This window comes from Salvelinus namaycush, chromosome 19 (assembly GCF_016432855.1).
Source record: "Salvelinus namaycush isolate Seneca chromosome 19, SaNama_1.0, whole genome shotgun sequence".
Lineage (NCBI taxonomy): Eukaryota > Metazoa > Chordata > Actinopteri > Salmoniformes > Salmonidae > Salvelinus > Salvelinus namaycush.
The window spans coordinates 52103352-52125579 of record NC_052325.1 but is presented as its reverse complement, the minus strand read 5'-3'; the positions used below and the strand labels follow the sequence as shown (position 1 = coordinate 52125579).

The window sequence follows — 22228 nt, the reverse complement described above, 5'->3', positions numbered from 1 at the left end:
CATCATACATCAAATAAATAAGCCCCACCTCCTCATGCTGGTGAACCACGTCCTCTTGATGCCTGGGCAGGGCTGGCACCGGTAACGTGGGGCTCAAGTGGGGCTCACCTGCCGCCCTCTTCCCCCTAGGCGCAGAACTAAGACTGTGACCATGCACGTGGTCATGTTCCTGACTGTGGTTATGGTGGTCTTGGTTTCGGGTCCACTGGCCTTTGGGTTTCCTTGGCCTCTTGGGCTTGGATTCTGAAGGTAGGGTAAGTGGGGCAGAGGGCTTGGCAATGGAGATCTCTGAAGCCTCGGCCCCTGGTTGCTGCTCCTGGCGGGCCTGTGCCGGGGCTGTGGATGGCTGCTCTTGATGTGCTTGAGGACTGTCTGTGTTGTTTTGTGAGTGATGGGGGTGTGTGTGGGGTTTGAGGTCATGATCATGATAGTGTTCATGATGATGAGGCTGAGTCTTGTTGCTGTGGTCTTCATGGTTGAGCTGTTGGCTCTCTTTGTGTTTGTGCTTTTTGTCTTGTTCGTGGTCATGATTTTGTTTATGATCATGAATGTGGTCACTGTCTTTTACTGGGCCGTGGTCATGGTCATGTTTGTGGTCGTGATCCTCCAATGGACCATCTACAGTGGGACCATCACCGGTCGCCAGCTGGTTGCAGGGGGAGTGAGTTGGCCCTGGATCTGTATGTGGGTGGTAGTGTGCGTGGGGCCTCTCCCGTGTATGCTGGTGTCTATGCCCATGGCCATGCCCTGGCTCTTCGTGGGTGGGCGAGTGTGAGTGGAGCCCCTCCTGGACCTCCAGCAGGTCCAGGTGGGCAACGTGATCGTGGCCCAGCTCCTCATGCTCCAAGCCCACCACCTTCACCTCCCCCAGACCCAGGCTGAGCAGCAGGCTCTGGAAGCCACGGAAGTCCAGCTGGCCGCGCTGGCCGTAACGCCGGAACAGTTGGTGGATGTAGAAGCGCTGCTCCAGCTCTAGCACCTCGCCGGGACTCCCCTTGTTCTGCGCATCTATTTTCCCACCAGACCCTCCTCCGCCCACGTAAGGAGCCTGGGAGATCTGCAGGTCACTGTGGGCGTGTTCGTGACCATCATGTTCGCCATGGTCGCCTTGGTGATGGCCGTGGTGATGGTGCTGGCTGTCGCCGTGGCAGTGGCTGCACTGGTGGAACAGGAAGGTGAGCACACATAGGAAGCAGAACTTGGTGTGAGCGTGGACCCGCATCGTCTCCCCGCTATGACACCCCTAAAATGGGTAAAGAGAACACACACACCTGTAAGAAACTTTGTTATAAACCTAGAAATGTATGAAGTAGCTACCCAACTGATCCCATAACCATTCTGATTTAAAATAAAGACTGGACAAATGGGCTTTCATCTAATTGCAGCCTGAGCACAATAAGCTCCCCAAAGAGCTAGCCGGAGAAAGTGAGACATTTTGTTTTTTTCCTTCATGTTTTTCAGCCAGAGGCAGGCATAGCATTCCAGTCAAATGATCTTCATAAGATCTCCAGAGAGGCCTGGGGGTGAGGGGGATGCTAGGGAGTTGAATAGGAATAACTAACTGCAAAGACCAGAGTTAGAAAGAGGGTAAGGCAATGGCGATTGTTAGCAAGGGAACCCTTGCTTTGATGCTAGAGACAGAAAGTGCTGGGGACAGACCCCAGACGTCATAGACAATAACTGAAGAAGCCAAACTACAGAGAGCATTGAAACCCGTAGACCAGCAACTGTATTGAAGACACAGATTTAAAGTACACATCACTACCAAATCACTTATTTTTATTACATTTTCAAAACATTGGTAGTGGGCTGTGTCCTATGTCACTTATACAGAATTCGTCTAATTACACTTTTTAAAGTACCAGTCAAAAGTTTGGACACCTACTTATTCAAGGGTTTCTTTATTTTTACTATGTTCTACACTGTAGAATAAGTGAAGACATCAAAACTATGAAATAACACACATGGAATCATGCAAAACCAACTTCTCAGTTCCTATGCTTCTTGTGTGGGTTGTAGACTCCGTCTCATGCTACCACTAGAGTGAAAGCACCGCCAGCATTCAAAAGTGACCAAAACACCAGCCAGGAAGCATAGGAACTGAGAAGTGGTCTGTGGTCACCACCTGCAGAATCAATCCTTTATTGGGGGTGTCTTGCTAATTGCCTATAATTTCCACCTTTTGTCTATTCCATTTGCACAACAGCATGTGAAATTTATTGTCAATCAGTGTTGCTTCCTAAGTGGACAGTTTGATTTCACAGAAGTGTGATTGACTTGGAGTTACATTGTGTTGTTTAAGTGTTCCCTTTATTTTTTTGAGCAGTGTATATATCTTGACTTTTTTGGTTACTGCATCATTCCACATGTTATTTCATAGTTTTGATGTCTTCATTATTATTCTACAATGAAGAAAATAGTAAAAATAAAGAAAAACCCTGGAATGAATAGGTGTGTCCAAACCTTTGACTGGTATTATATACACAAAAGTATGTGGACACCACTTTAAATTAAATGGATTTGGCTGTTTAAGCAGTTAAGACTGCTAAGGAATTTTTGGGGGAGACATGGACACATCCTGACTTTAGGACAATCCCAATATGAATGAAATCTGATGAGAGTTTGATTTGAGGTTTATATGCCTTTAAAGCTACAGTCTGGGATATGTTTAATGGCAGCCCCGCCACTTGTTTTGGTATACAGCTAAGGGATGGGGCTGGGGTAGATGTCATGATCTGTCAGTCCTTGCATCCACAAGATAGTTTAAAACATATTTTGTTTACCTTCTTGTCGTTTGTAAACCCTGGAGTAATACAACCTTATATTTTGAGTTATGGTAGAATAAGACAGTTTTGCTAATCTCATGAGGCATCTACAAAATTATATTCTTCAAGAATCAATTACCATTGAACATATTGCCAGATCGCACCTGTAAGGACAGAGACTGACATGAAGGCTAGAGACAGACTTATCAATGCATGCTCTATAGATCTGTAGAGTCAGAGTATATTTAAAGATTGTGAAGAGACAAAAGTAGGTTTAGCTGTAAATTGGAGCCTGGAGTACTCTTTACAAAGCAGGATTCTTTTTTTGCATGTGACTAATATAATATAACTTATAATATTGACATTTACTAGCTACCAGTTATTGACTTAATCATTTATAATCTCCAAGAGTAAGTCTTAAAAGTATAAACTGACATATGGAATTGTTTAAGGTCATACTGTGGAGAACAACATCCTGTTCATAAGAGTCTCCCCTTTCTATAGAGTGGTTAAATTAGTTAGTTGGCAATACTGCTACAGACGTTTTTGAGAAGACCAATTTTCGGGGTGTTTCCTGGTCCGACAAACAGCCCTGTAGTTCTACCACTTTTGACAGCAGCTGCAGAAGGCCGACATAAGCGGATGCGGTGGATTGAGACGCAGGGATTGCAAAAGAAACTGGTATCTGTAGCTTAAACTGACAGATTTTGATTGGGATTTTTTAAATTATGTTACTTAAATTGATGGACCGGTGCATAAAGATTTCTCTCTTCTCATTTTTATATATCAGTAACTGAGATTAAACAGACCATGTTATTTTTGCTATGATCTGTCCCCCCTAGGGTAGAGTACTGCATCATACAATTATTTGTAAACATTCTACACCAAGAAAGACTTTCTGGTACCCATGCGTCACTACGTCAGGCTACTTTATATCAATACTAACGTTTAGGCCAACATATGTTTGTGTTAGTATTGATGTCAGATCACCATGCGTATCTCAGTCAATTCTGATAACCTGGTACAGATCCCTAGTATTCTGCCAATACCAGAGCTAATCAATGACTAACTTCCTTATCCCAGACTTAGGATAAGGAGTTGCAAATACTAGGAGCCATTCGTTAAGTGGTACAAAAGGGCTGCTCGATAATATGCATCTAATACATGATACTTACAAATATAAAACATTTATATATGAGTGACTTCATACACATGTGCAACAATTATTGCCAAATGCAGCCTGTTGCACACTATATAACCATGTAACAATTAAAGTGGGAATGAACTGCTAAACATTATGTACAGTCAAATCAATGTGACACTAACCTTTCCCAGTCAAACAATCCAAGGAAAGCAGAGTAGGCTACTTACCACAGAGTGCCTTGCTTGCCGAAGCGATGCGTGAAATCAAGTTAAGGCAGAGTGTGTGACAGCGGTGCAGCTTTTCGGTTGCAAACGGCAATGTGCTTACAAGGCTACTTCGCGGCTGCTTCCGACAAGACACTGTTTATAAACATGAGTCTGGGCTGACCTATGAACCCACGTGGAGATAGGGCAAGACTAACCTATTTTAAGAACACACCTCTAACAAACACAGCATGGTGTGTGTCTACTGAATACATTCGTTGTTGAGTGCTTTCAAGGTTTGCAATATTTGTGAACTACAATAACTTGCGTTTTATCACCAAAGTCCCATATACTACCCACCACTGCGACCTGTATGCTCTCGTTGGCTGGCCCTCGCTTCATATTCGTTGCCAAATCCACTGGCTCCAGGTCATCTATAAGTCTTTGCTAGGTATAGCTCTGCTCTCAGCTCACTGGTCACCAAAGCAGCACCCACCCATAGCACGCGCTCCAGCAGGTATATTTCACGGGTCCCTCAAAGCCAATTCCTCTTTTGGCCACCTTTCCTTCCAGTTCTCTGCTGCCAATGACTGGAACGAAGTGCAAAAGTCATTGAAGCTGGAGACTCATATCTCCCTCACTAACTTTAAGCATCCGCTGTCAGAGCAGCTTACAGATCATTGCACCTGTACATAGCCCATCTGTAAATAGCCTACCCAACTACCTCATCTCCATATTATTATTATATTTTGCTCCTTTGCACCCCAGTATCTCTACTTGCACATCTATCACTCCAGTGTTCAACTGCAATTATTTCGCCACTATGGCCTATTTATTGCCTTACCTCCCTAATCTTACTTCATTTGCACACACTGTACATAGACTTTTCTAGTGTGTTATTGACTGTACATTTGTTTATGCCATGTGTAACTGTTGTCTTGGCCAGGTCGTAGTTGTAAATGAGAACTTGTTCTCAACTGTCCTACCTGGTTAAATAAAGGTGAAATAAATAAAATGTTGGGGGAAAAAATTGTTAAATGCGCTGTGAAAAAAAACGTATGACCTATATAAAATAAGTAATATCCGCACCTCTAATGCTCCTTAAAGGTTTATTGAGACATACATAAGACAAATCTTTCGATACCACTGGGCCCTCGAAGGAAGATTGCGCAAACAGTTTACTCTAATTGACACTCAAAATATGAAATTACTTAATATTTTAAAATCTGTCAAACTGTTGTTTCATAAATGTGAGATGTTTTGGCCATGCACCTTTTAATTTCAGTTTGTTCATTATATCCTTGCTTTTCGGGGACCCCTGAAGTCAAGCAACTAAAAAGTACCTATAGTTATTCTAAATTAAACATTCTAAAAAATGTTCAATAACAAAAACATTCTTGTTTATGAGATAAACAAGAACATCTTAAACAAAAATATTTTGGGAAGGGGTATACTAGCCAACTTGCCTAAATATTCTGAAAACGTTTTATTTTTATTGAAAGCTTGAAATGGGCAGGACCTAAATGACCCAACAACCAAAACACACAAGTATTGCCTTCTTAACAAGAAAATCAATAGTTATTTCTTGTTTATCAAAGTTTGCCAGCTAACTCATTGATCCTGCTTTGTAGTATACCCCGCTGTGTGTGTGTGTGGTCTAAACACATAGGTAAAGCTTTTGGTTACAGTAGCCAAAGAATACTGTATTTGAACTTATAGCTGGGGAGAGCGGGTCATTAACTCACCATATCCAAGGGCGCCTTCTTCAATTCAACTGTGAATGAAAAGACCAATTCTTTGTTTAGTATAAAGCTCATACACCTTTGACACACACAACTCCAGAGATCCCTCAGGCTTAAGTCAGGCTTGCGTGTTATGCACCACAACCAGTGTTTTTTTTTTTTTTTCAGACGGCCAATGAAAAAAGGTCAGCGAGTGATGTAACCGAACGCACTACAACCCAGCTCGTGAATTCACATGATGTTATTCTTTTAAGTTACACAATTTCAACCATAATTTACACAACAATTAGGTATTTTTGACTCGGCTACACCTAGTCTGTTGTGACAGACAGCGGATTAGCATCATTCAATGATTATTTTAGACAAAAAAAAATGGGATTTCACAGAAGTAGCTGTTGGATTTTAACAGCAAAGGATTGTAAACACAGGTGGACTTTACGTAAGGAAAAGGGCTGAGGCTGAGGACTGGCTTTGGTAGATGCTTTCACAGGGGGGGGAGAACAGTCCGCTTCCATTCAGTACTGGTTTGAACACCTCAGCCCCCAAAGTCAAATTGAATAACACTAAACATAACCCATCTTTGATAGCAAGCACATTTCCTAGTTAACCAAATTAAACAAAATATATTTGGAAAGGTTAAACTTACTGTAGTAATACTGCTCCACCTTGGCCCCCAATCCTGATGTGATAGGGCCTTTTCCAGTTCTTCAGAAACACCAACTGTTGAGCTGAGGAGAGAAGCGTGACCAATAGCCCATATTCTCAAAAACATGAACAATGACAACTGAAATGCAGAGAATGGGAGAAACTCCCCAAATACAGGCGTGCCAAGCTTGTAGTATCATACCCAAGAAGAGTGGAGGTGCTTCAAAGTACTGAGTAAAGGGTCTCAAATTATGTTAATGTAAAAAAGTAGCAAAATAAAAAATAAAAAAGTGATTTCTTTGTCATTAAGCAGTATTGTCTGAAGATTGATGAAGGGACAAAAAGTATTTAATCAATTTAAGAATAAGGTTGAAACATAATAAAATGTGGCAAAATTCATGGGGTCTGAATACTTTCTGTACAAATCCACAGGCCTCCACATTCAAAGAACTTGCACAGTTTATTATCTGATGGTTATGCAAACACCTAAGCCTCACAGGCTTTGACTTATACACGACCTAGGCTTATACAACATGGTCCAAGAACTAGCAGTCTAGTGAAAATTTATCTGGGGGCCTGGCAGAAGCAGCGGTGCATTCCTGGCGTGCAGACAGTCGAGGCTTTTTCTCTATCGCTCATCTTTAAACACGAGGCGGTGGGAGAGGAGACGAGAGCCCTTAAGCCGCGTCACATGACTCTCACACGGCTACAGCTTCCTCCTCATCTCTGTCTCTGAGTGCGCGCGTGTGTGTGACGAATTGAATTGTCACATGCTTTGTAAAAAAATAATAAAAACACCGGGTGTAGACTAACAGTGAACTGCTTACTTACAGGCCTTTCCCACCAATGCAGAAGAAAGCCAAAAGAACTAGAAAAATAACATGCGGAACAAATACAGAAGTAACGATAACTTAGCTACAGTGGGGAGAACAAGTATTTGATAACCTGGGAAATCGTCTGTGTTTCCTACTTACAAAGCATATAGGTCTGTACTTTTTATCATAGGTACACTTCAACTGTGAGAGACGGAATCTAAAATAAAATAAAATAAAAACACATTGTATGATTTTTAAGTAATTAATTTGCATTTTATTGCATGACATAAGTATTTGATACACCAGAAAAGCAGAACTTAATGTTTGGTACAGAAACCTTTGTTTGCAATTACAGAGATCATACGCTTCCTGTAGTTCTTGACCAGGTTTGCACACACTGCAGCAGGGATTTTGGCCCACTCCTCCATACAGACCTTCTCCAGATCCTTCAGGTTTCGGGGCTGTCGCTGGGCAATACGGACTTTCAGCTCCCTCCAAAGATGTTCTATTGGGTTCAGGTCTGGAGACTGGCTAGGCCACTCCAGGACCTTGAGATGCTTCTTACGGAGCCACTCCTTAGTTGCCCTGGCTGTGTGTTTTGGGTCGTTGTCATGCTGGAAGACCCAGCCACGACCCATCTTCAATGCTCTTACTGAGGGAAGGAGGTTGTTGGCCAAGATCTCGCGATACATGGCCCCATCCACCCTCCCCTCAATACGGTGCAGTCGTCCTGTCCCCTTTGCAGAAAAGCATCCCCAAAGAATGATGTTTCCACCTCCATGCTTCACGGTTGGGATGGTGTTCTTGGGGTTGTACTCATCCTTCTTCTTCCTCCAAACACGGCGAGTGGAGTTTAGACCAAAAAGCTATATTTTTGTCTCATCAGACCACATGACCTTCTCCCATTCCTCCTCTGGATCATCCAGATGGTCATTGGCAAACTTCAGACGGGCCTGGACATGCGCTGGCTTGAGCAGGGGGACCTTGCGTGCGCTGCAGGATTTTAATCCATGGCGGCGTAGTGTGTTACTAATGGTTCTTTGAGACTGTGGTCCCAGCTCTCTTCAGGTCATTGACCAGGTCCTGCCGTGTAGTTCTGGGCTGATCCCTCACGATCATTGATGCCCCACGAGGTGAGATCTTGCATGGAGCCCCAGACCGAGGGTGATTGACCGTCATCTTCAACTTCTTCCATTTTCTAATAATTGCGCCAACAGTTGTTGCCTTCTCACCAAGCTGCTTGCCTATTGTCCTGTAGCCCATCCCAGCCTGGTGTAGGTCTACAATTTATCACGGATGTCCTTACACAGCTCTCTGGTCTTGGCCATTGTGGAGAGGTTGGAGTCTGTTTGATTGAGTGTGTGGACAGGTGTCTTTTATACAGGTAACGAGTTCAAACAGGTGCAGTTAATACAGGTAATGAGTAGAACACAGGAGGGCTTCTTAAAGAAAAACTAACAGGTGATCAAATACTTATGTCATGCAATAAAATGCAAATTAATTACTTAAAAATCATACAATGTGATTTTCTGGATTTTTGTTTTAGATTCCGTCTCACAGTTGAAGTGTACCTATGATAAAAATTACAGACCTCTACATGCTTCGTAAGTAGGAAAACCTGCAGTGTATCAAATACTTGTTCTCCCCACTGTATACACACACACACACAGTACGAGGTAGATCTGTACATATAGGTAGGGATAAATTTACTAGGCAACAGGATAGATAATAAAGAGTAGTAGCAGCAGCATGTGAGGAGTCAAAAGAGTTGGGGCAAAAATTGTCAATGAAGATGGTTACCTATTTAACTAATAGCTACCGGACTAACTATTTAGCAGTCTTACGGTTTGAGGGTAGAAGTTGTTCAGGGTCCGGTTGGTTCCAGACTAGCTGCATCGGTACCGCTTGCCGTGCGTTATCAGAGATAAGTCTATGAATTAAGTGGCTGGAGTCTAAACATTTTTAGGGCCTTCCTCTGACACCGCCTGGTAGAGGTCCTGAACTGCAGGGAGCTCGGACCCAGTGATGTAATGGGCTGTACGCACTACCCTTGCGGTCGGATCCAAGCAGTTGCCATACCAAGCTGTGATGCAGCCAGTCAATATGCTCTCAAATGGTGCAGCTGAAGAACTTTGAGGACCCAAGGGCCCATGTCGACTCTTTTCAGACTCCTGAGGGGGAAAGGGCTTTGTTGTACCTTCTTCACGACTGTTGGTGTGGACTATGATAATTCCTTAGCGATGTGGACACGGAGGAACTTGAAGCGCTTGACCCCCTTCACCATGGGTGTGTGTGTGTGTACGAAACATGTCCAGGTCTGTTGTTGCATTTCTGCAGACAGTACTGTGGGTGGGTGAAGTCAGGACATGGATAGTGCCGTGTCACTGAATCCTGCACCTGGTGAGCTCTCACTACTAAGAACACATCTCAGCCTTCATAAGATGTAGATTCACAGTTTACATGTCACAAAATGTCCACTTTGGCAGATTACATGTCATGTCAAACTGAATTGAACACAGACCACAATAATAGAAAATAAACTCCTATAAAAAGTAGAGACTAAGAAATGTTTGGCGTTTTAACTAGGCAACTTTTCTACTGTATATCTGACTGGTTTGTGAGTCAGACTTTACAGAGCAGAAAGGGCAACTAAACTGGTATAGTACTTATACTATTCAAACAATTTCTTCCTGTTCAAATAACTACCTTCGCCTATGTAAAAGGTTGCAGTTCTCTAGAAAAGACAGAGCTCGGGCAGAGAGAGAGAACGATGGGCAGGTGTCTGATACCACATGGATTCCAGATGGTCTGTGTGGGCACAGTGAGGATATGGTACAGTGACGCCAGAAAGCATTCAGACCCCTTGAATTTTTACACAGTTAAATTTACAGCATCATTCTAAAATGGTTTAAACGAAGAAAAAGAACCCTCATTAATCTACATACAATATCCAATAATGACAAAGCGAAAACAGATTTAGAAATGTATTAAAAACCTTAATCACATACACTAGCGTTCAAATGGGGTCATATAGAAATGTCCTTGTTTTTGAAAGAAAAGCAAAAATTTCCCCCATTAAAATAGATCAAAATACAGTGTAGATAGACATTGTTAATGTTGTGAATGACTAGTGTAGCTGGAAACAGTATATTTCTTTATGGAATATCTACACAGGCGTACAGAGGCCCATTATCAGCAACCATCACTCCTGTGTTCCACTGGCACGTTGTGTTAGCCAATTCAAGTTTATTATTTTAAAAGGCTAATTGATCATTAGAAAACCCTTTTGCAATTATGTTTGCACAGCTGAAAACTGTTGTCCTGATTTAAACAAGGACATTTCTAATTGACCCCAAACTTTTGAACGGTAGTGTAGCTAGTCAGACTCCTCAGACTCGAAATCAGGTGTATCCTGTTTCCACTGATCATCCTTGATGTTTCTACAACTTGGAGTCAACCTGTAGTAAATTAAATTGATTGGACAGGATTTGGAAAGTCACACCTGTCTATATAAGGTCCCACAGTTGACAGTGCACGTCAGAGTAAAAACCAAGCCATGAGGTCAAAGGAATTGAACGTAGATCTCTGAGACAGAATTGTGTCGAGGCACAGATCTTGGGATGGGTAACAAAACATTTCTGCAGCATTGAAGGTCCCCAGGAACACAGCGGCCTCCATCATTCTTAAATTGGAATAAGTTTGGAACCACCAACACTCTTCCTAGAGCTATCTGTCTGGCCAAACTGAGAAATCGGGGGAGAAGGGCCTTGGTCAGGGAGGTGACCAAGAACCCGATGGTCACTGACAGATCTCCATAATTCCTATGTGAAGATGGAAGGAACTTCCAGAAAGACAACCATCCCGCAGCACTCCACCAATCAGGCCTTCGTGGTAGAGGGGCCAAATGGAAGCCATTCCTCAGTAAAAGGCACATGACAGCCCGCTTGGTGTTTGCCAAAAGGCACTTAAAGGACTCGGACCATAAGAAACAAGATTCTCTGGTCTGATGAAACCAAGATTAATCTTTGGCCTGAATGCCAAGCATCACGTCTGGTGGAACCCTGGCACCATCCGTACAGTGAAGCATGGTGGTAGCAGCATCATGCTGTGTGGATGTTTTTCAGTCGCAGGGCCTGGGAGACTAGTCAGGATCGAGGGAAAGATAAATGGGAAAAAAGTACAGAGCGATCCTTGATGAAAACCTGCTCCAGAACACTTAGGACCTCTGACTGGGGCGAAGGTTCACCTTCCAATAGGACAACAACCCTAAGCACACAGCCAAGACAACGCAGGAGTGGCTTCTGGACAAGTTTTTGAATGTCCTTGAGTGGCCCAGCCAGAGCTCGGACTTGAACCCGATCGAACATCTCTGGAGAGACCTGAAAATAGCTGTGCAACGACGCTTCCCATCCAACCTGACAGAGCATGAGAGGATCTGCAGAGATTGGGAGAAACTCCCCAAAGACAGGTGTGCCAAGCTTGTAGTGTCATACCCAAGAAGACTCAAGGCTGTAATCGCTGCATGGGGTGCTTCAACAAAGTACTGAGTAAAGGGTCTGAATAATTATGTGAATGTGATATCAGTTTTTACCTTATGGGGTATTTTCCAGATTGATGAGGGGGGGAAACTATTTCATCCATTTTGGAATAAGGCTGTAACGTAAGAAAATGTGGAAAAAGTCAAGGGGTCTGAATACTTTACGAATGCACTGTACACTGGAGAAGCAACATAAATTTGTTCAACATTGGCGTGTTCACTTAACTACATTTGGTCACATGGATAGCTAGTGTCACTCACGATAGTGCACAGTATTGCACGTCCATTCACAACCAATCCATCCATTCAGTTAGAAACACGGCAATGACCCTTGGTTACTTTAATAGCCTTCAAAACCAAGCAAGAAGACAAACAAATTATATTGACCAGGATTATTCCTGAACTTCGTGAATGGTGTAACCAAACTGTTTCCATCTGAACCGTGAAATTAGCATCACCATAAATCAAATAGATTCAAGAGGCCGAAATTTGGCCACTGCTTCTCCTGAAGTCGTCACCTAAATCACAAAAAGTCTTCAGAAATCCACCTTGTATTAGCAGTGGCAAGGTCAGGTCTTCAGCCTCTGAACCATTAAACTTCCCCAAAACCTGGGCTTTGTAGGCTATATCCACTGAGCTAAAGGGGTGGATGGACTCAGTCTCCTAGCGTGAGTCCCACCGTAAGCAGGTGCAGATCAGCATGAGATCTTTAAAACTGAACGTATGTGTGATGCTGACGTGATACAGACTGGGAACGAGTTAACCGCAGGGTGAGAGGGACGGACCGAGGCTACGCCTGCAACCAGGTAAACACTTATTAGCAAACAATGCCAAAACAGGGACGACTGAAACTAAAAAAGCACTTGGGGAGGGCTCAAAAAGGTACAGCTTACCTTTATCTCAAGACCTAGAGGGACAAAAGAAAGAATCCGCTCACACCCAATGCTCTTCTGGGTTACTATTGGAACTGGTTGGCTGTTTTAAAGTCTTTAAATCAGTTGACGTAGGCTAACTCGTTTGTGTGTGGGACATGGTATACAAAGGGAGGGGACATAGTGTGTGCATGCTTGTGTATGTCTTGGAGATGGGATCAGAGTTAATGAGCCACTGAACCGGACATTTTCTGGAAGGGGTGGGGGTCCAGATGATTTGTGCAGCGTGTTTGTGCGTGCGTATACAGACTGAGCAAGAAGCCAGAGTCTGGTGTGTTACGCAAGAGAGCCTCTCGTTGGGGGCACAAATGGGCATCACATTCGTGAGGCAACATGCTGACATATCATTGGGAGAGAAAGAAAATGGACAAAGAGAGCACCAAACGATATGATGAGGCCTGTGACGGTTATTGAATAACCGTGGTTGGATGAACCGTTTATGTCAAAACCGTTTAAAAATAGGCCAACATTAATTTTGGCATTTTTAAAATGTTTTAGTAACTTTATTTTCATGTAGATAAACTTTACCTAATGGGAGTGTTGACTAATGATAAGCAATTGTTTGGCTAAGTTCGTCTATTAAACTTTCTACATCTCCTCTTTCCAACTTTCCTTTGATGCTTTAGCTAGAATGCGCTAATGTTGGGTCAAATGGACAAGGCGCCATTCCTCTCCAACCTGGCATGGTATAATTCTTAACATATCGACTAATCAGCAATGATCCTGCCCGGTCCTGGCCGATATGATGCCCTAGGCGATACGAAGTAGAATAGTAGCCTAGGTTATAGTGCACGGCCAGCAATGCACTTTCATGCATAGTAGCCTACAGTTTGTAAAACAGGCAATTTCCATTTATTACAGTCATTTGGTTACATTAATTTCATGCATGTACTAATTACAGTAGTTCACCATTTCATTCTCAGACTGGAAACGTTGTTTACAGAGTTCAAAACCGGCTACACTTGAGAAAAAAAGTATTGGTTTATTTCATAGGCTCCCATCATTTATGTGCTCCATGTGAGCAATGAGCATGTGTCTGGTTTCTCTGTCCTGTTACTGTTGACGGAGAGTGCACGCATAGAAGTACCTGGCCTGCTTCTTGCTAATGTCAAATCTAGGAAAGTGCCCAGCCGGGCTTCCCCGTCATTTTTTCTTCACCTCAGAGAGCAAAGACTTTTAACAAATGTTATCCTTTCAAAAATATAATATTAGTTCCACGGTTTTTGAAAAATCTTTCCAACACTCTCCCCCTCGATAATCAGTGTCGCTGATAAATAGCATACACACAACTTGTCCATAGGCTATTTGTTTCTATTTGAAGGATTGTCAAGTTCTTCTTCATACTCGTCCCCTTCATACAATCTACTTTAAAAGAAAAGCTATGGTAAGCGTAATAAAAATAAATTATTAAATGAATGGAGGAATGTTTTTAATGAATGGAGGAATGTTTGCTCATCTGACATACGCTGTTGGCGTTGATTTATGGGCGCTTTTACGAGGGTGTGCTTGTTTGAGTTCGCCGATTCTCTCATTATTGTCCATTAAGAAAGTTTCCTAAAGTAGCCTGTCTGGACACAATCACTTTAATAAGAATCAAACGGTCCTGGTCATGATTTAAGCTACATCTGTACTTCAAATCTATGATACTCCCCCACTTAACATACTGCTTGACTAGTTGGGCCCAAGCTTGCTGTACAACAGTAAGACCTATTCAGTCTGTCTACAAACAGGCTCTCAAAGTGCTTGATAGGAAGCCCAATAGCCATCATCACTGTCACATCCTCAGAAAGCATGAGCTCCTGAGTTGGGAAAATCTTGTGCAATACACCGATGCATGTCTTGTATTCAAGATCCTAAATGGCTTGGCTCCCCCTCCACTCAGTATTTTTGTTAAACAGAAAACCCAAACATATGGCAGCAGATCCACAAGGTCTGCCATGAGAGGTGACTGTGTAGTTCCCCTAAGGAAAAGCACCTTTAGTAAATCCGCTTTTTCTGTGAGAGCTTCCCATGTCTGGAATACACTGCCATCAGACACACATAACTGCACCACATATCACACTTTCACAAAATGCTTGAAGACATGGCTAAAGGTCAATCAGATTTGTGAACATGGTCCCTAGCTGTGTGTTGCCGCTTTCCATGTCTGTTGTCTGTAACTTGTGAGGTGTGGAAACACTTTGTTGCTTTTATGAATTTTGTCTTGCTGCTTTTTGTTCTATGTTGCTCTGTCTGTATGCTACGTCTTGCTTGTCCTATGTTGCTATGTCTGTATGCTATGTCTTGTTCTATGTTGCTATTGTCTATATTGTAATTGTTTTTAATAACCTGCTCAGGGACTGCGGTTGAAAATTAGCCGGCTGGCTAAAACCAGCACTTTTACTGAAACGTTGATTAATGTGCACTGTCCCTGTAAAAATAAACTCAAACATTATTTATCTCATTAAGGTGTCCTGTCTTTGAAGAAAATACACATGACTAAAAGTATGTGGACATATGCTCAATTAACATCAAAGGGGGGGACCAAATGGAGTTGGTCCCCCCCTTTGCCGCTATAACAACCTCCACTCTTCTGGGAAGGCTTTCAAGAAGATGTTGGAATATTGCAGTCGGGGACTTGCTTCTATTCAACCACATGAGCATTAGGGAGGTCAGGCACTGAATTCTTCCCAAAGGTGTTCGATGGAGTTGAGGTCAGGGCTCTGTTCAGGCCAGTTAAGTTCTTCCACAGGGACCTCACTTTGTGCAAAGGGGCATCGTCATTCTGATACAGGAAAGGGCCTGTTACCACAAAGTTGGAAGTAAAGAATCTTCACCTGGAATGCATTTCAATTAACCAGGTGTGTCTTGTTAAAAGTTAATTTGTGGGAATTCTTTCCATCTTAATGCATTGGAGCCAGTTATGTTGTGACAAGGTAGGGGTGGTATACAGAAGATCACCCTATTTGGTAAAAGACCATATAAAAGACCACATAAGTCCATATTATGGCAAGAACAGTTAACATAAGCAAAGAGAAACGACAGTCCATCATTACTTTAAAGAAATGAAGGTCAGTCAATGCGGAAAATTATTAACCAAGTTTCTTCAATTGCAGTCGCAAAAAACATCAAGCGCTATGATGAAACTGAAGTTGAGGACCACCACAGGAAAGGAAGACCCAGAGTTACCTCTGTTGTTCAGAGGAGACTGCATGAAATCAGGCCTTCGTAGTCGAATTGCTGCAAAGAAACCACAACTAAATGACACCAGTAAGAGACTTGCTTGGGCCAAGTGGATTGAGGTTGGAACCTCAATCTGGACTCATCAGACCAAAGGACATATCCTTTGGTCTGATGAGTCCAGATTGAGGTTCCAACCACTGTGTCTTTGTGTCTATAGAATTCAAGGCACACTTAACCAGCATGTCTACCACAGCATGCTGCAGCGATACGCCATCCCATCTGGTTTGCGCTTGGTGGGACTATAATTTCTTTTTCAACAGGACAATGACCCAAAACACCTCCAGGCTGTGTAAGGGCTATTTCACCAAGAAGGAGAGTGGAGTGCTGCGTCAGATGATCTGGCCTCCACAATCACCCGACCTCAACCCAATTGAGATGGGTTGGGATAAGTTGGAACACAAGAGTGAAGGAAAAGCAGCCAACAAGTGCCATTATATGTGGGAACTCCTTCAAGACTGTTGGAAAAGCATGCCATTTGAAGCTGGTTGAGAGAATACCAAGAGTCTGCAAAGCTGTCAAGGCAAAGGGTGGCAACTTTGAAGAATCTAAAATATATTCTGATTTGTTTAACACTTTTTTGGTTACTACATGATGTCATTTCATAGTTGAGGTCTTCACTATTGTTCTACAATATAGAAAAAATAAAGAAAAAACCCTTGAATGAGTACCGTAATTTCCGGACTATAAGCCGCTACTTTTTTCCCACGCTATGAACCTCGCGGTTTATACAATGACGCGGCTAATTTATGTTTTTTTTCACAAGATTCGTGCCGCCAAAAAACTGAGCACCGTCACATAATGTGACGTAAATCGAGCGCGCTCAAACTTGCCATCATTCTGATTACGGTAGTCATTTTGTCACCCTCATCATGGCAAAGACACGGAGAAATGCATATGATGCAGCTTTCAAGTTGAAGGCGATCGATCTGGCTGTTGGAAAAGGAAATAGAGCTGCTGCACGGGAGCTTGGCCTTAATGAGTCGATGATAAGACGTTGGAACTGTGCAGATCCGACTGAAAGCCAAAACAATCGCCACCGCAATGAAGTTTGACTTTCTTGGTAGGCTACTGTTTACTGCTATTTATTTTTTATTTTTGTTACAAGCCGTGTTTCGTTTAAAGGCTGTGTAAAGTTAATTTGTTTCAATGTACCGGTAGGCACTTGCGGCTTATAGACATGTGCGGTTTATTTATGTACAAAATACATATTTGTAAAAAATTCAGTGGGTACGGCTTATATTCAGGTGCGCTTAATAGTCCAGCAATTACGGTAAGTGTCCAAACTTTTGACTTGTACCGTATATGCAGAAAATAGGATCTGTATATACAGTGGGGAGAACAAGTATTTGATAACCTGCAAATTCGGCAGTGTTTCCTACTTACAAAGCATGTAGAGGTCTGTAATTTTTATCATAGGTACACTTCAACTGTGAGAGACGGGATCTAAAACAAAAATCCAGAAAATCACATTGTATGATTTAAGTAATTAATTTGCATTTTATTGCATGACGTAAGTATTTGATAACCTACCAACCAGTAAGAATTCCGGCTCTCACAGACCTGTTCATTTTTCTTTAAGAAGCCCTCCTGTTCTCCACTCATTACCTTTATTAACTGCACCTGTTTGAACTCATTACCTGTATAAAAGACACATGTCCACACACTCAAACAGACTCCAACCTCTCCACAATGGCTAAGACCAGAGAGCTGTGTAAGGACATCAGGGATAAAATTGTAGACCTGCACAAGGCTGGGATGGGCTACAGGACAATAGGCAAGCAGCTTGGTGAGAAGGCAACAACTGTTGGCGCAATTATTAGAAAATGGAAGAAGTTCAAGATGACGGTCAATCACCCTCGGTCTGGGGCTCCATGCAAGATCTCACCTCGTGGGGCATCAATGATCATGAGGAAGGTGAGGATCAGCCCAGAACTACACGGCAGGACCTGGTCAATGACCTGAAGAGAGCTGGGACCACAGTCTCAAAGAAAACCATTCGCCACACACTACGCCGCCATGGATTAAAATCCTGCAGCGCACGCAAGGTCCCCCTGCTCAAGCCAGCGCATGTCCAGGCCCGTCTGAAGTTTGCCAATGACCATCTGGATGATCCAGAGGAGGAATGGGAGAAGGTCATGTGGTCTGATGAGACAAAAATATAGCTTTTTGGTCTAAACTCCACTCGCCGTGTTTGGAGGAAGAAGAAGGATGAGTACAACCCCAAGAACACCATCCCAACCGTGAAGCATGGAGGTGGAAACATCATTCTTTGGGGATGCTTTTCTGCAAAGGGGACAGGACGACTGCACCGTATTGAGAGGAGGATGGATGGGGCCATGTATCGCGAGATCTTGGCCAACAACCTCCTTCCCTCAGTAAGAGCATTGAAGATGGGTCGTGGCTGGGTCTTCCAGCATGACAACGACCCAAAACACACAGCCAGGGCAACTAAGGAGTGGCTCCGTAAGAAGCATCTCAAGGTCCTGGAGTGGCCTAGCCAGTCTCCAGACCTGAACCCAATAGAACATCTTTGGAGGGAGCTGAAAGTCCGTATTGCCCAGCGACAGCCCCGAAACCTGAAGGATCTGGAGAAGGTCTGTATGGAGTAGTGGGCCAAAATCCCTGCTGCAGTGTGTGCAAACCACAGGAAACATATGATATCTGTAATTGCAAACAAAGGTTTCTGTACCAAACATTAAGTTCTGCTTTTCTGATGTATCAAATACTTAAGTCATGCAATAAAATGCAAATTAATTACTTAAAAATCATACAATGTGATTTTCTGGATTTTTGTTTTAGATTGTCTCTCACAGTTGAAGTACCCATGATAAAAATTACAGACCTCTACATGCTTTTTAAGTAGGAAAACCTGCAAAATCGGCAGCGTATCAAATACTGTATATAAAAAAAAAGATACAGAAAAGCCAACAGACAAGGTAGGCATATCTTTATTTTGACTCAATATTGTGTGTCAATACTAAAATGCAACAGATCCTCTCCAACCTGGCATTTCTTAATTTGTTTCTTAATATTTTTAAGTAATAACCTGAATAATAATGAAATGTCATGATAACGCAGTGTAATGGCTTGTTTGAAATAGGTTTTTACTAAGGAAACATATCCATGTAAACAAGTGTACAAACCAAAATGTGACCCCCACTGAATGGGTGTCAGTGACCGTGTATATTGGCTTGGCCAATCACCATAACCTCAAATTCCAAGACTGTCACAGCCCTAACCATGAGACATCACCATAGGGTCATAGGAGATGTGGGAGCCTGATCGACCACCTAAACAGGGAATTTAAAAAAGGTTGAGAAATGCCTAACTGAACACGAGAACAAGTCAGAATTAAAGCGCGCGCGCGGGGGGGGGGGGCTGCTAATCTGGGGGGATTTTCAACAGCCTCTCTGGACAATTTCCACAGCAGTCTGAACATTTTGATGTGATATATATGGAGGAAACAGAGTGCATTTTAGGATTTGTGTACAAAACTATCTTATGGGCAAAGAGTCAGGCTCATGTGTAAGGCCCAGTCCAGGGATATGGGGTTTTATATTGGCGCCTGGAAAGCCGGATATGTCATTAGGCATACTGTGAATCTTCACGGAAAATATGTGGCTAGAGGAAGCTTGGACTGCTAACTCATGTCCTGTTCACAGTTTCGGCAAAGACTCATTTTCAAAGTTGACCTCCTATACAATCCCTCAGACATACTAAAAGAGGAAGGAAGTTCTGCTATAAGCAATGATTAACATTAGAGCTGCTGCTTGTACATTTTACAATACTTTGTCCAGCAGCACCTGATTTGCAGTGTTACAGTAATTCTGAATAAGGCTACTCTGTAAAACTGAACCCCACATCACTTCTGCCATTAATTCTACTGCATCTAGTTACCAGGCCGGTCAGTGTACATGCGTATTTGCCACTGAAGGAAATTTGCATTCAGCCGTAAGAAGTACAATACAGACACGGCACAAAATGCAAGTTATGAAAGCCATAATATAATATATATTCATGTTATATAGGGCTAGGTAAAAAGTTGCTGTTAAAAACGAAAACATAGGCCTAGGCATGGTGAAAATTTTGCCAATACCCTCACCTTGTCATTACATAGGCCTAAGCTTGTGGGATTTCCAAATCCACACAAAAATAATGTGCGGAGTGTTAAGAAACAGAACATTCTGGATGCCATTTGTATGAAATGCATTAGTCAGTAGCATCTAATAGCAGAACAAATATGTTCACATTCACAAATAACCACACAGAGATGGCTCCGGGTTGCAAAACTACTGGAATTTTCCATAATGCATAGTTCTTGGGAGGGTACGGTAGGCTTATCGGCTTCCAGGGTTTAAGACTTAATAAGACATATTCCTACAAACAACTGAAAGTTCCACATAACAGCTTTCATGGAAATGCAACTACATCTGTCTGGTAGCCTTATACCTTTGGATTAGATTGCATCCTTATGTAGATAATGGTAATGCACGTATGGCTTTGCTTTTAAAGGCTTAGTGCAGTCAAAAATGCGATTTAACTTTGTTCTATATACACCGAGTGCACAAAACAAATGGGAATACTTTCCTAGTATTTAGTTACAACCCCTTTTGCCCTCGGAACAGCCTCAATTTCATCAGCGCATGGACTCTACAAGGTGTCAAAATCCTTCCACAAGGATGCTGGCACATGTTGACTCCAATGCTTCCCACAGTTGTGCCAAATTTGCTGGATGTCCTATGGGTGATGGACCATTCTTGATACACGTGGGAAACTTTTGAACGTGAAAAGCCAAGCAGTGTTGCAGTTCCTGACGCAAACCGGTGTGCCTGGCACCTACTACCATACCCCGTTCAAAGGCACTGAAATATTTTGTCGTGCCCATTCACCCTCGGAATGTCACACATACACAATCCATGTCTCAATTGTCTCAAGGCTTGAAAATCTTTTAACCCATCTCCTACCCTTCATCTAAAATGATTGAAGTGGATTTAACAGGTGACGCCAATAAGGGATCATAGCTTTTACCTGGTCAGTTGATGTCATGGAAAGAGCAGGTGTTCCTAATGTTTTGTACACAGTATATTTCCACACTACGAGGTTGGGGGGAAAATTGTGATGATAAAGCCATTTGAATGTAAGAGCTGATTGAAAAGACTGCCTGAAATTTCTGCCAGATTTGGTCTTCCATGGTGACGTTGCCATGCTGTAAATAAGTTAATAGACCAATTAGAGAGTTCCAAACCTCTTGGCCCATCCCATGTAAACCACTCCAACAACCCTATCAAAATTGTTCTCATTGCTAAGAAGCTTTGTCTTTATGACCATTTTAATTGAAAACAATCACAGTAAGAGAATTAATTGTTACCCAGAAATGACTTGATATTGAGATAAAAACAGCTGCATTGAACCTTTAACATTTCTGGGAACATCTTAAGTTAAATGTGGGGTATTGGAGTGTGACCTTGTAACAGACTTAAATAGCCACTAGACCTGTGTCTAGACCAATGGTTCAACTTTGGAACACTCGTTAAAAAAAGTGACCTGTAGAATGAACGTGGGATTTCGACTTGACCACGAGCACAGCAAGAAAGAAAATCAATCAGATAATACATTGAATAACAGATGATCATGCAGATGAGGCAAAAGGTAGCCTGGTGGTTAGAGCGTTGGACTAGTAACCGAAAGGTTGCAAGATCGAATCCCTGAGCTGACAAGGTAAAAAAGTGTTCTACCCCTGAAAAAGGCAGTTAACCCACTGTTCCTAGGCCATCATTGAAAATAATAATTTGTTCTTAACCGACTTGCCTAGTAAAATTAAATGTACATCTGTATTGTTGTTTCAAGTTCAGTGCACTGGAGCAGTTGTTACATTTGAGGGGTGGTCATCATGAGCAAAGTAACTTGTATAATTTTAGTCTGAAAACCGTTATCAGACTTGCCTGTGCTTAGGCTTAGCAGTAGCACAGCCCCTGCTATAGAAAAAAAAAATAAGTTAGTCTTGTATCTATGGTAGGACCTTTACAATGCCCATCTCTAGACCTTCCCGTTCAAAATACCTATTTTACCTGCGCTACATATTTTTCTTCATCGGAAATGTGCACCTTCAGCGGGACAGTTAAACGGGTACACACAAATTAACCATCATGACTAAGGAAACGAAAATAGTTTAAACCCTACCTACTCTATGACAAATGGTTTATTGAAAACAGCTCTGCAGTAC

At 42.5% G+C, this 22228-nt stretch overlaps 1 protein-coding gene across 1 annotated transcript in view; it reads right to left on the bottom strand.

Moving 5' to 3' along the window:
- slc39a10 (solute carrier family 39 member 10) overlaps window positions 1–22228 on the bottom strand; it is a 62388-nt gene that overhangs the window by 38998 nt on the left and 1162 nt on the right. The window contains exons 2-4 of the mRNA XM_039015117.1: window positions 6501–6582; window positions 5858–5886; window positions 29–1243 (exon numbers count right to left, since the gene is read on the bottom strand). Of these exons, the coding sequence (XP_038871045.1) occupies window positions 29–1243; window positions 5858–5860 (1218 nt within the window). The 5' untranslated portion in view covers window positions 5861–5886; window positions 6501–6582. The remainder of the gene's footprint in view (window positions 1–28; window positions 1244–5857; window positions 5887–6500; window positions 6583–22228) is intronic.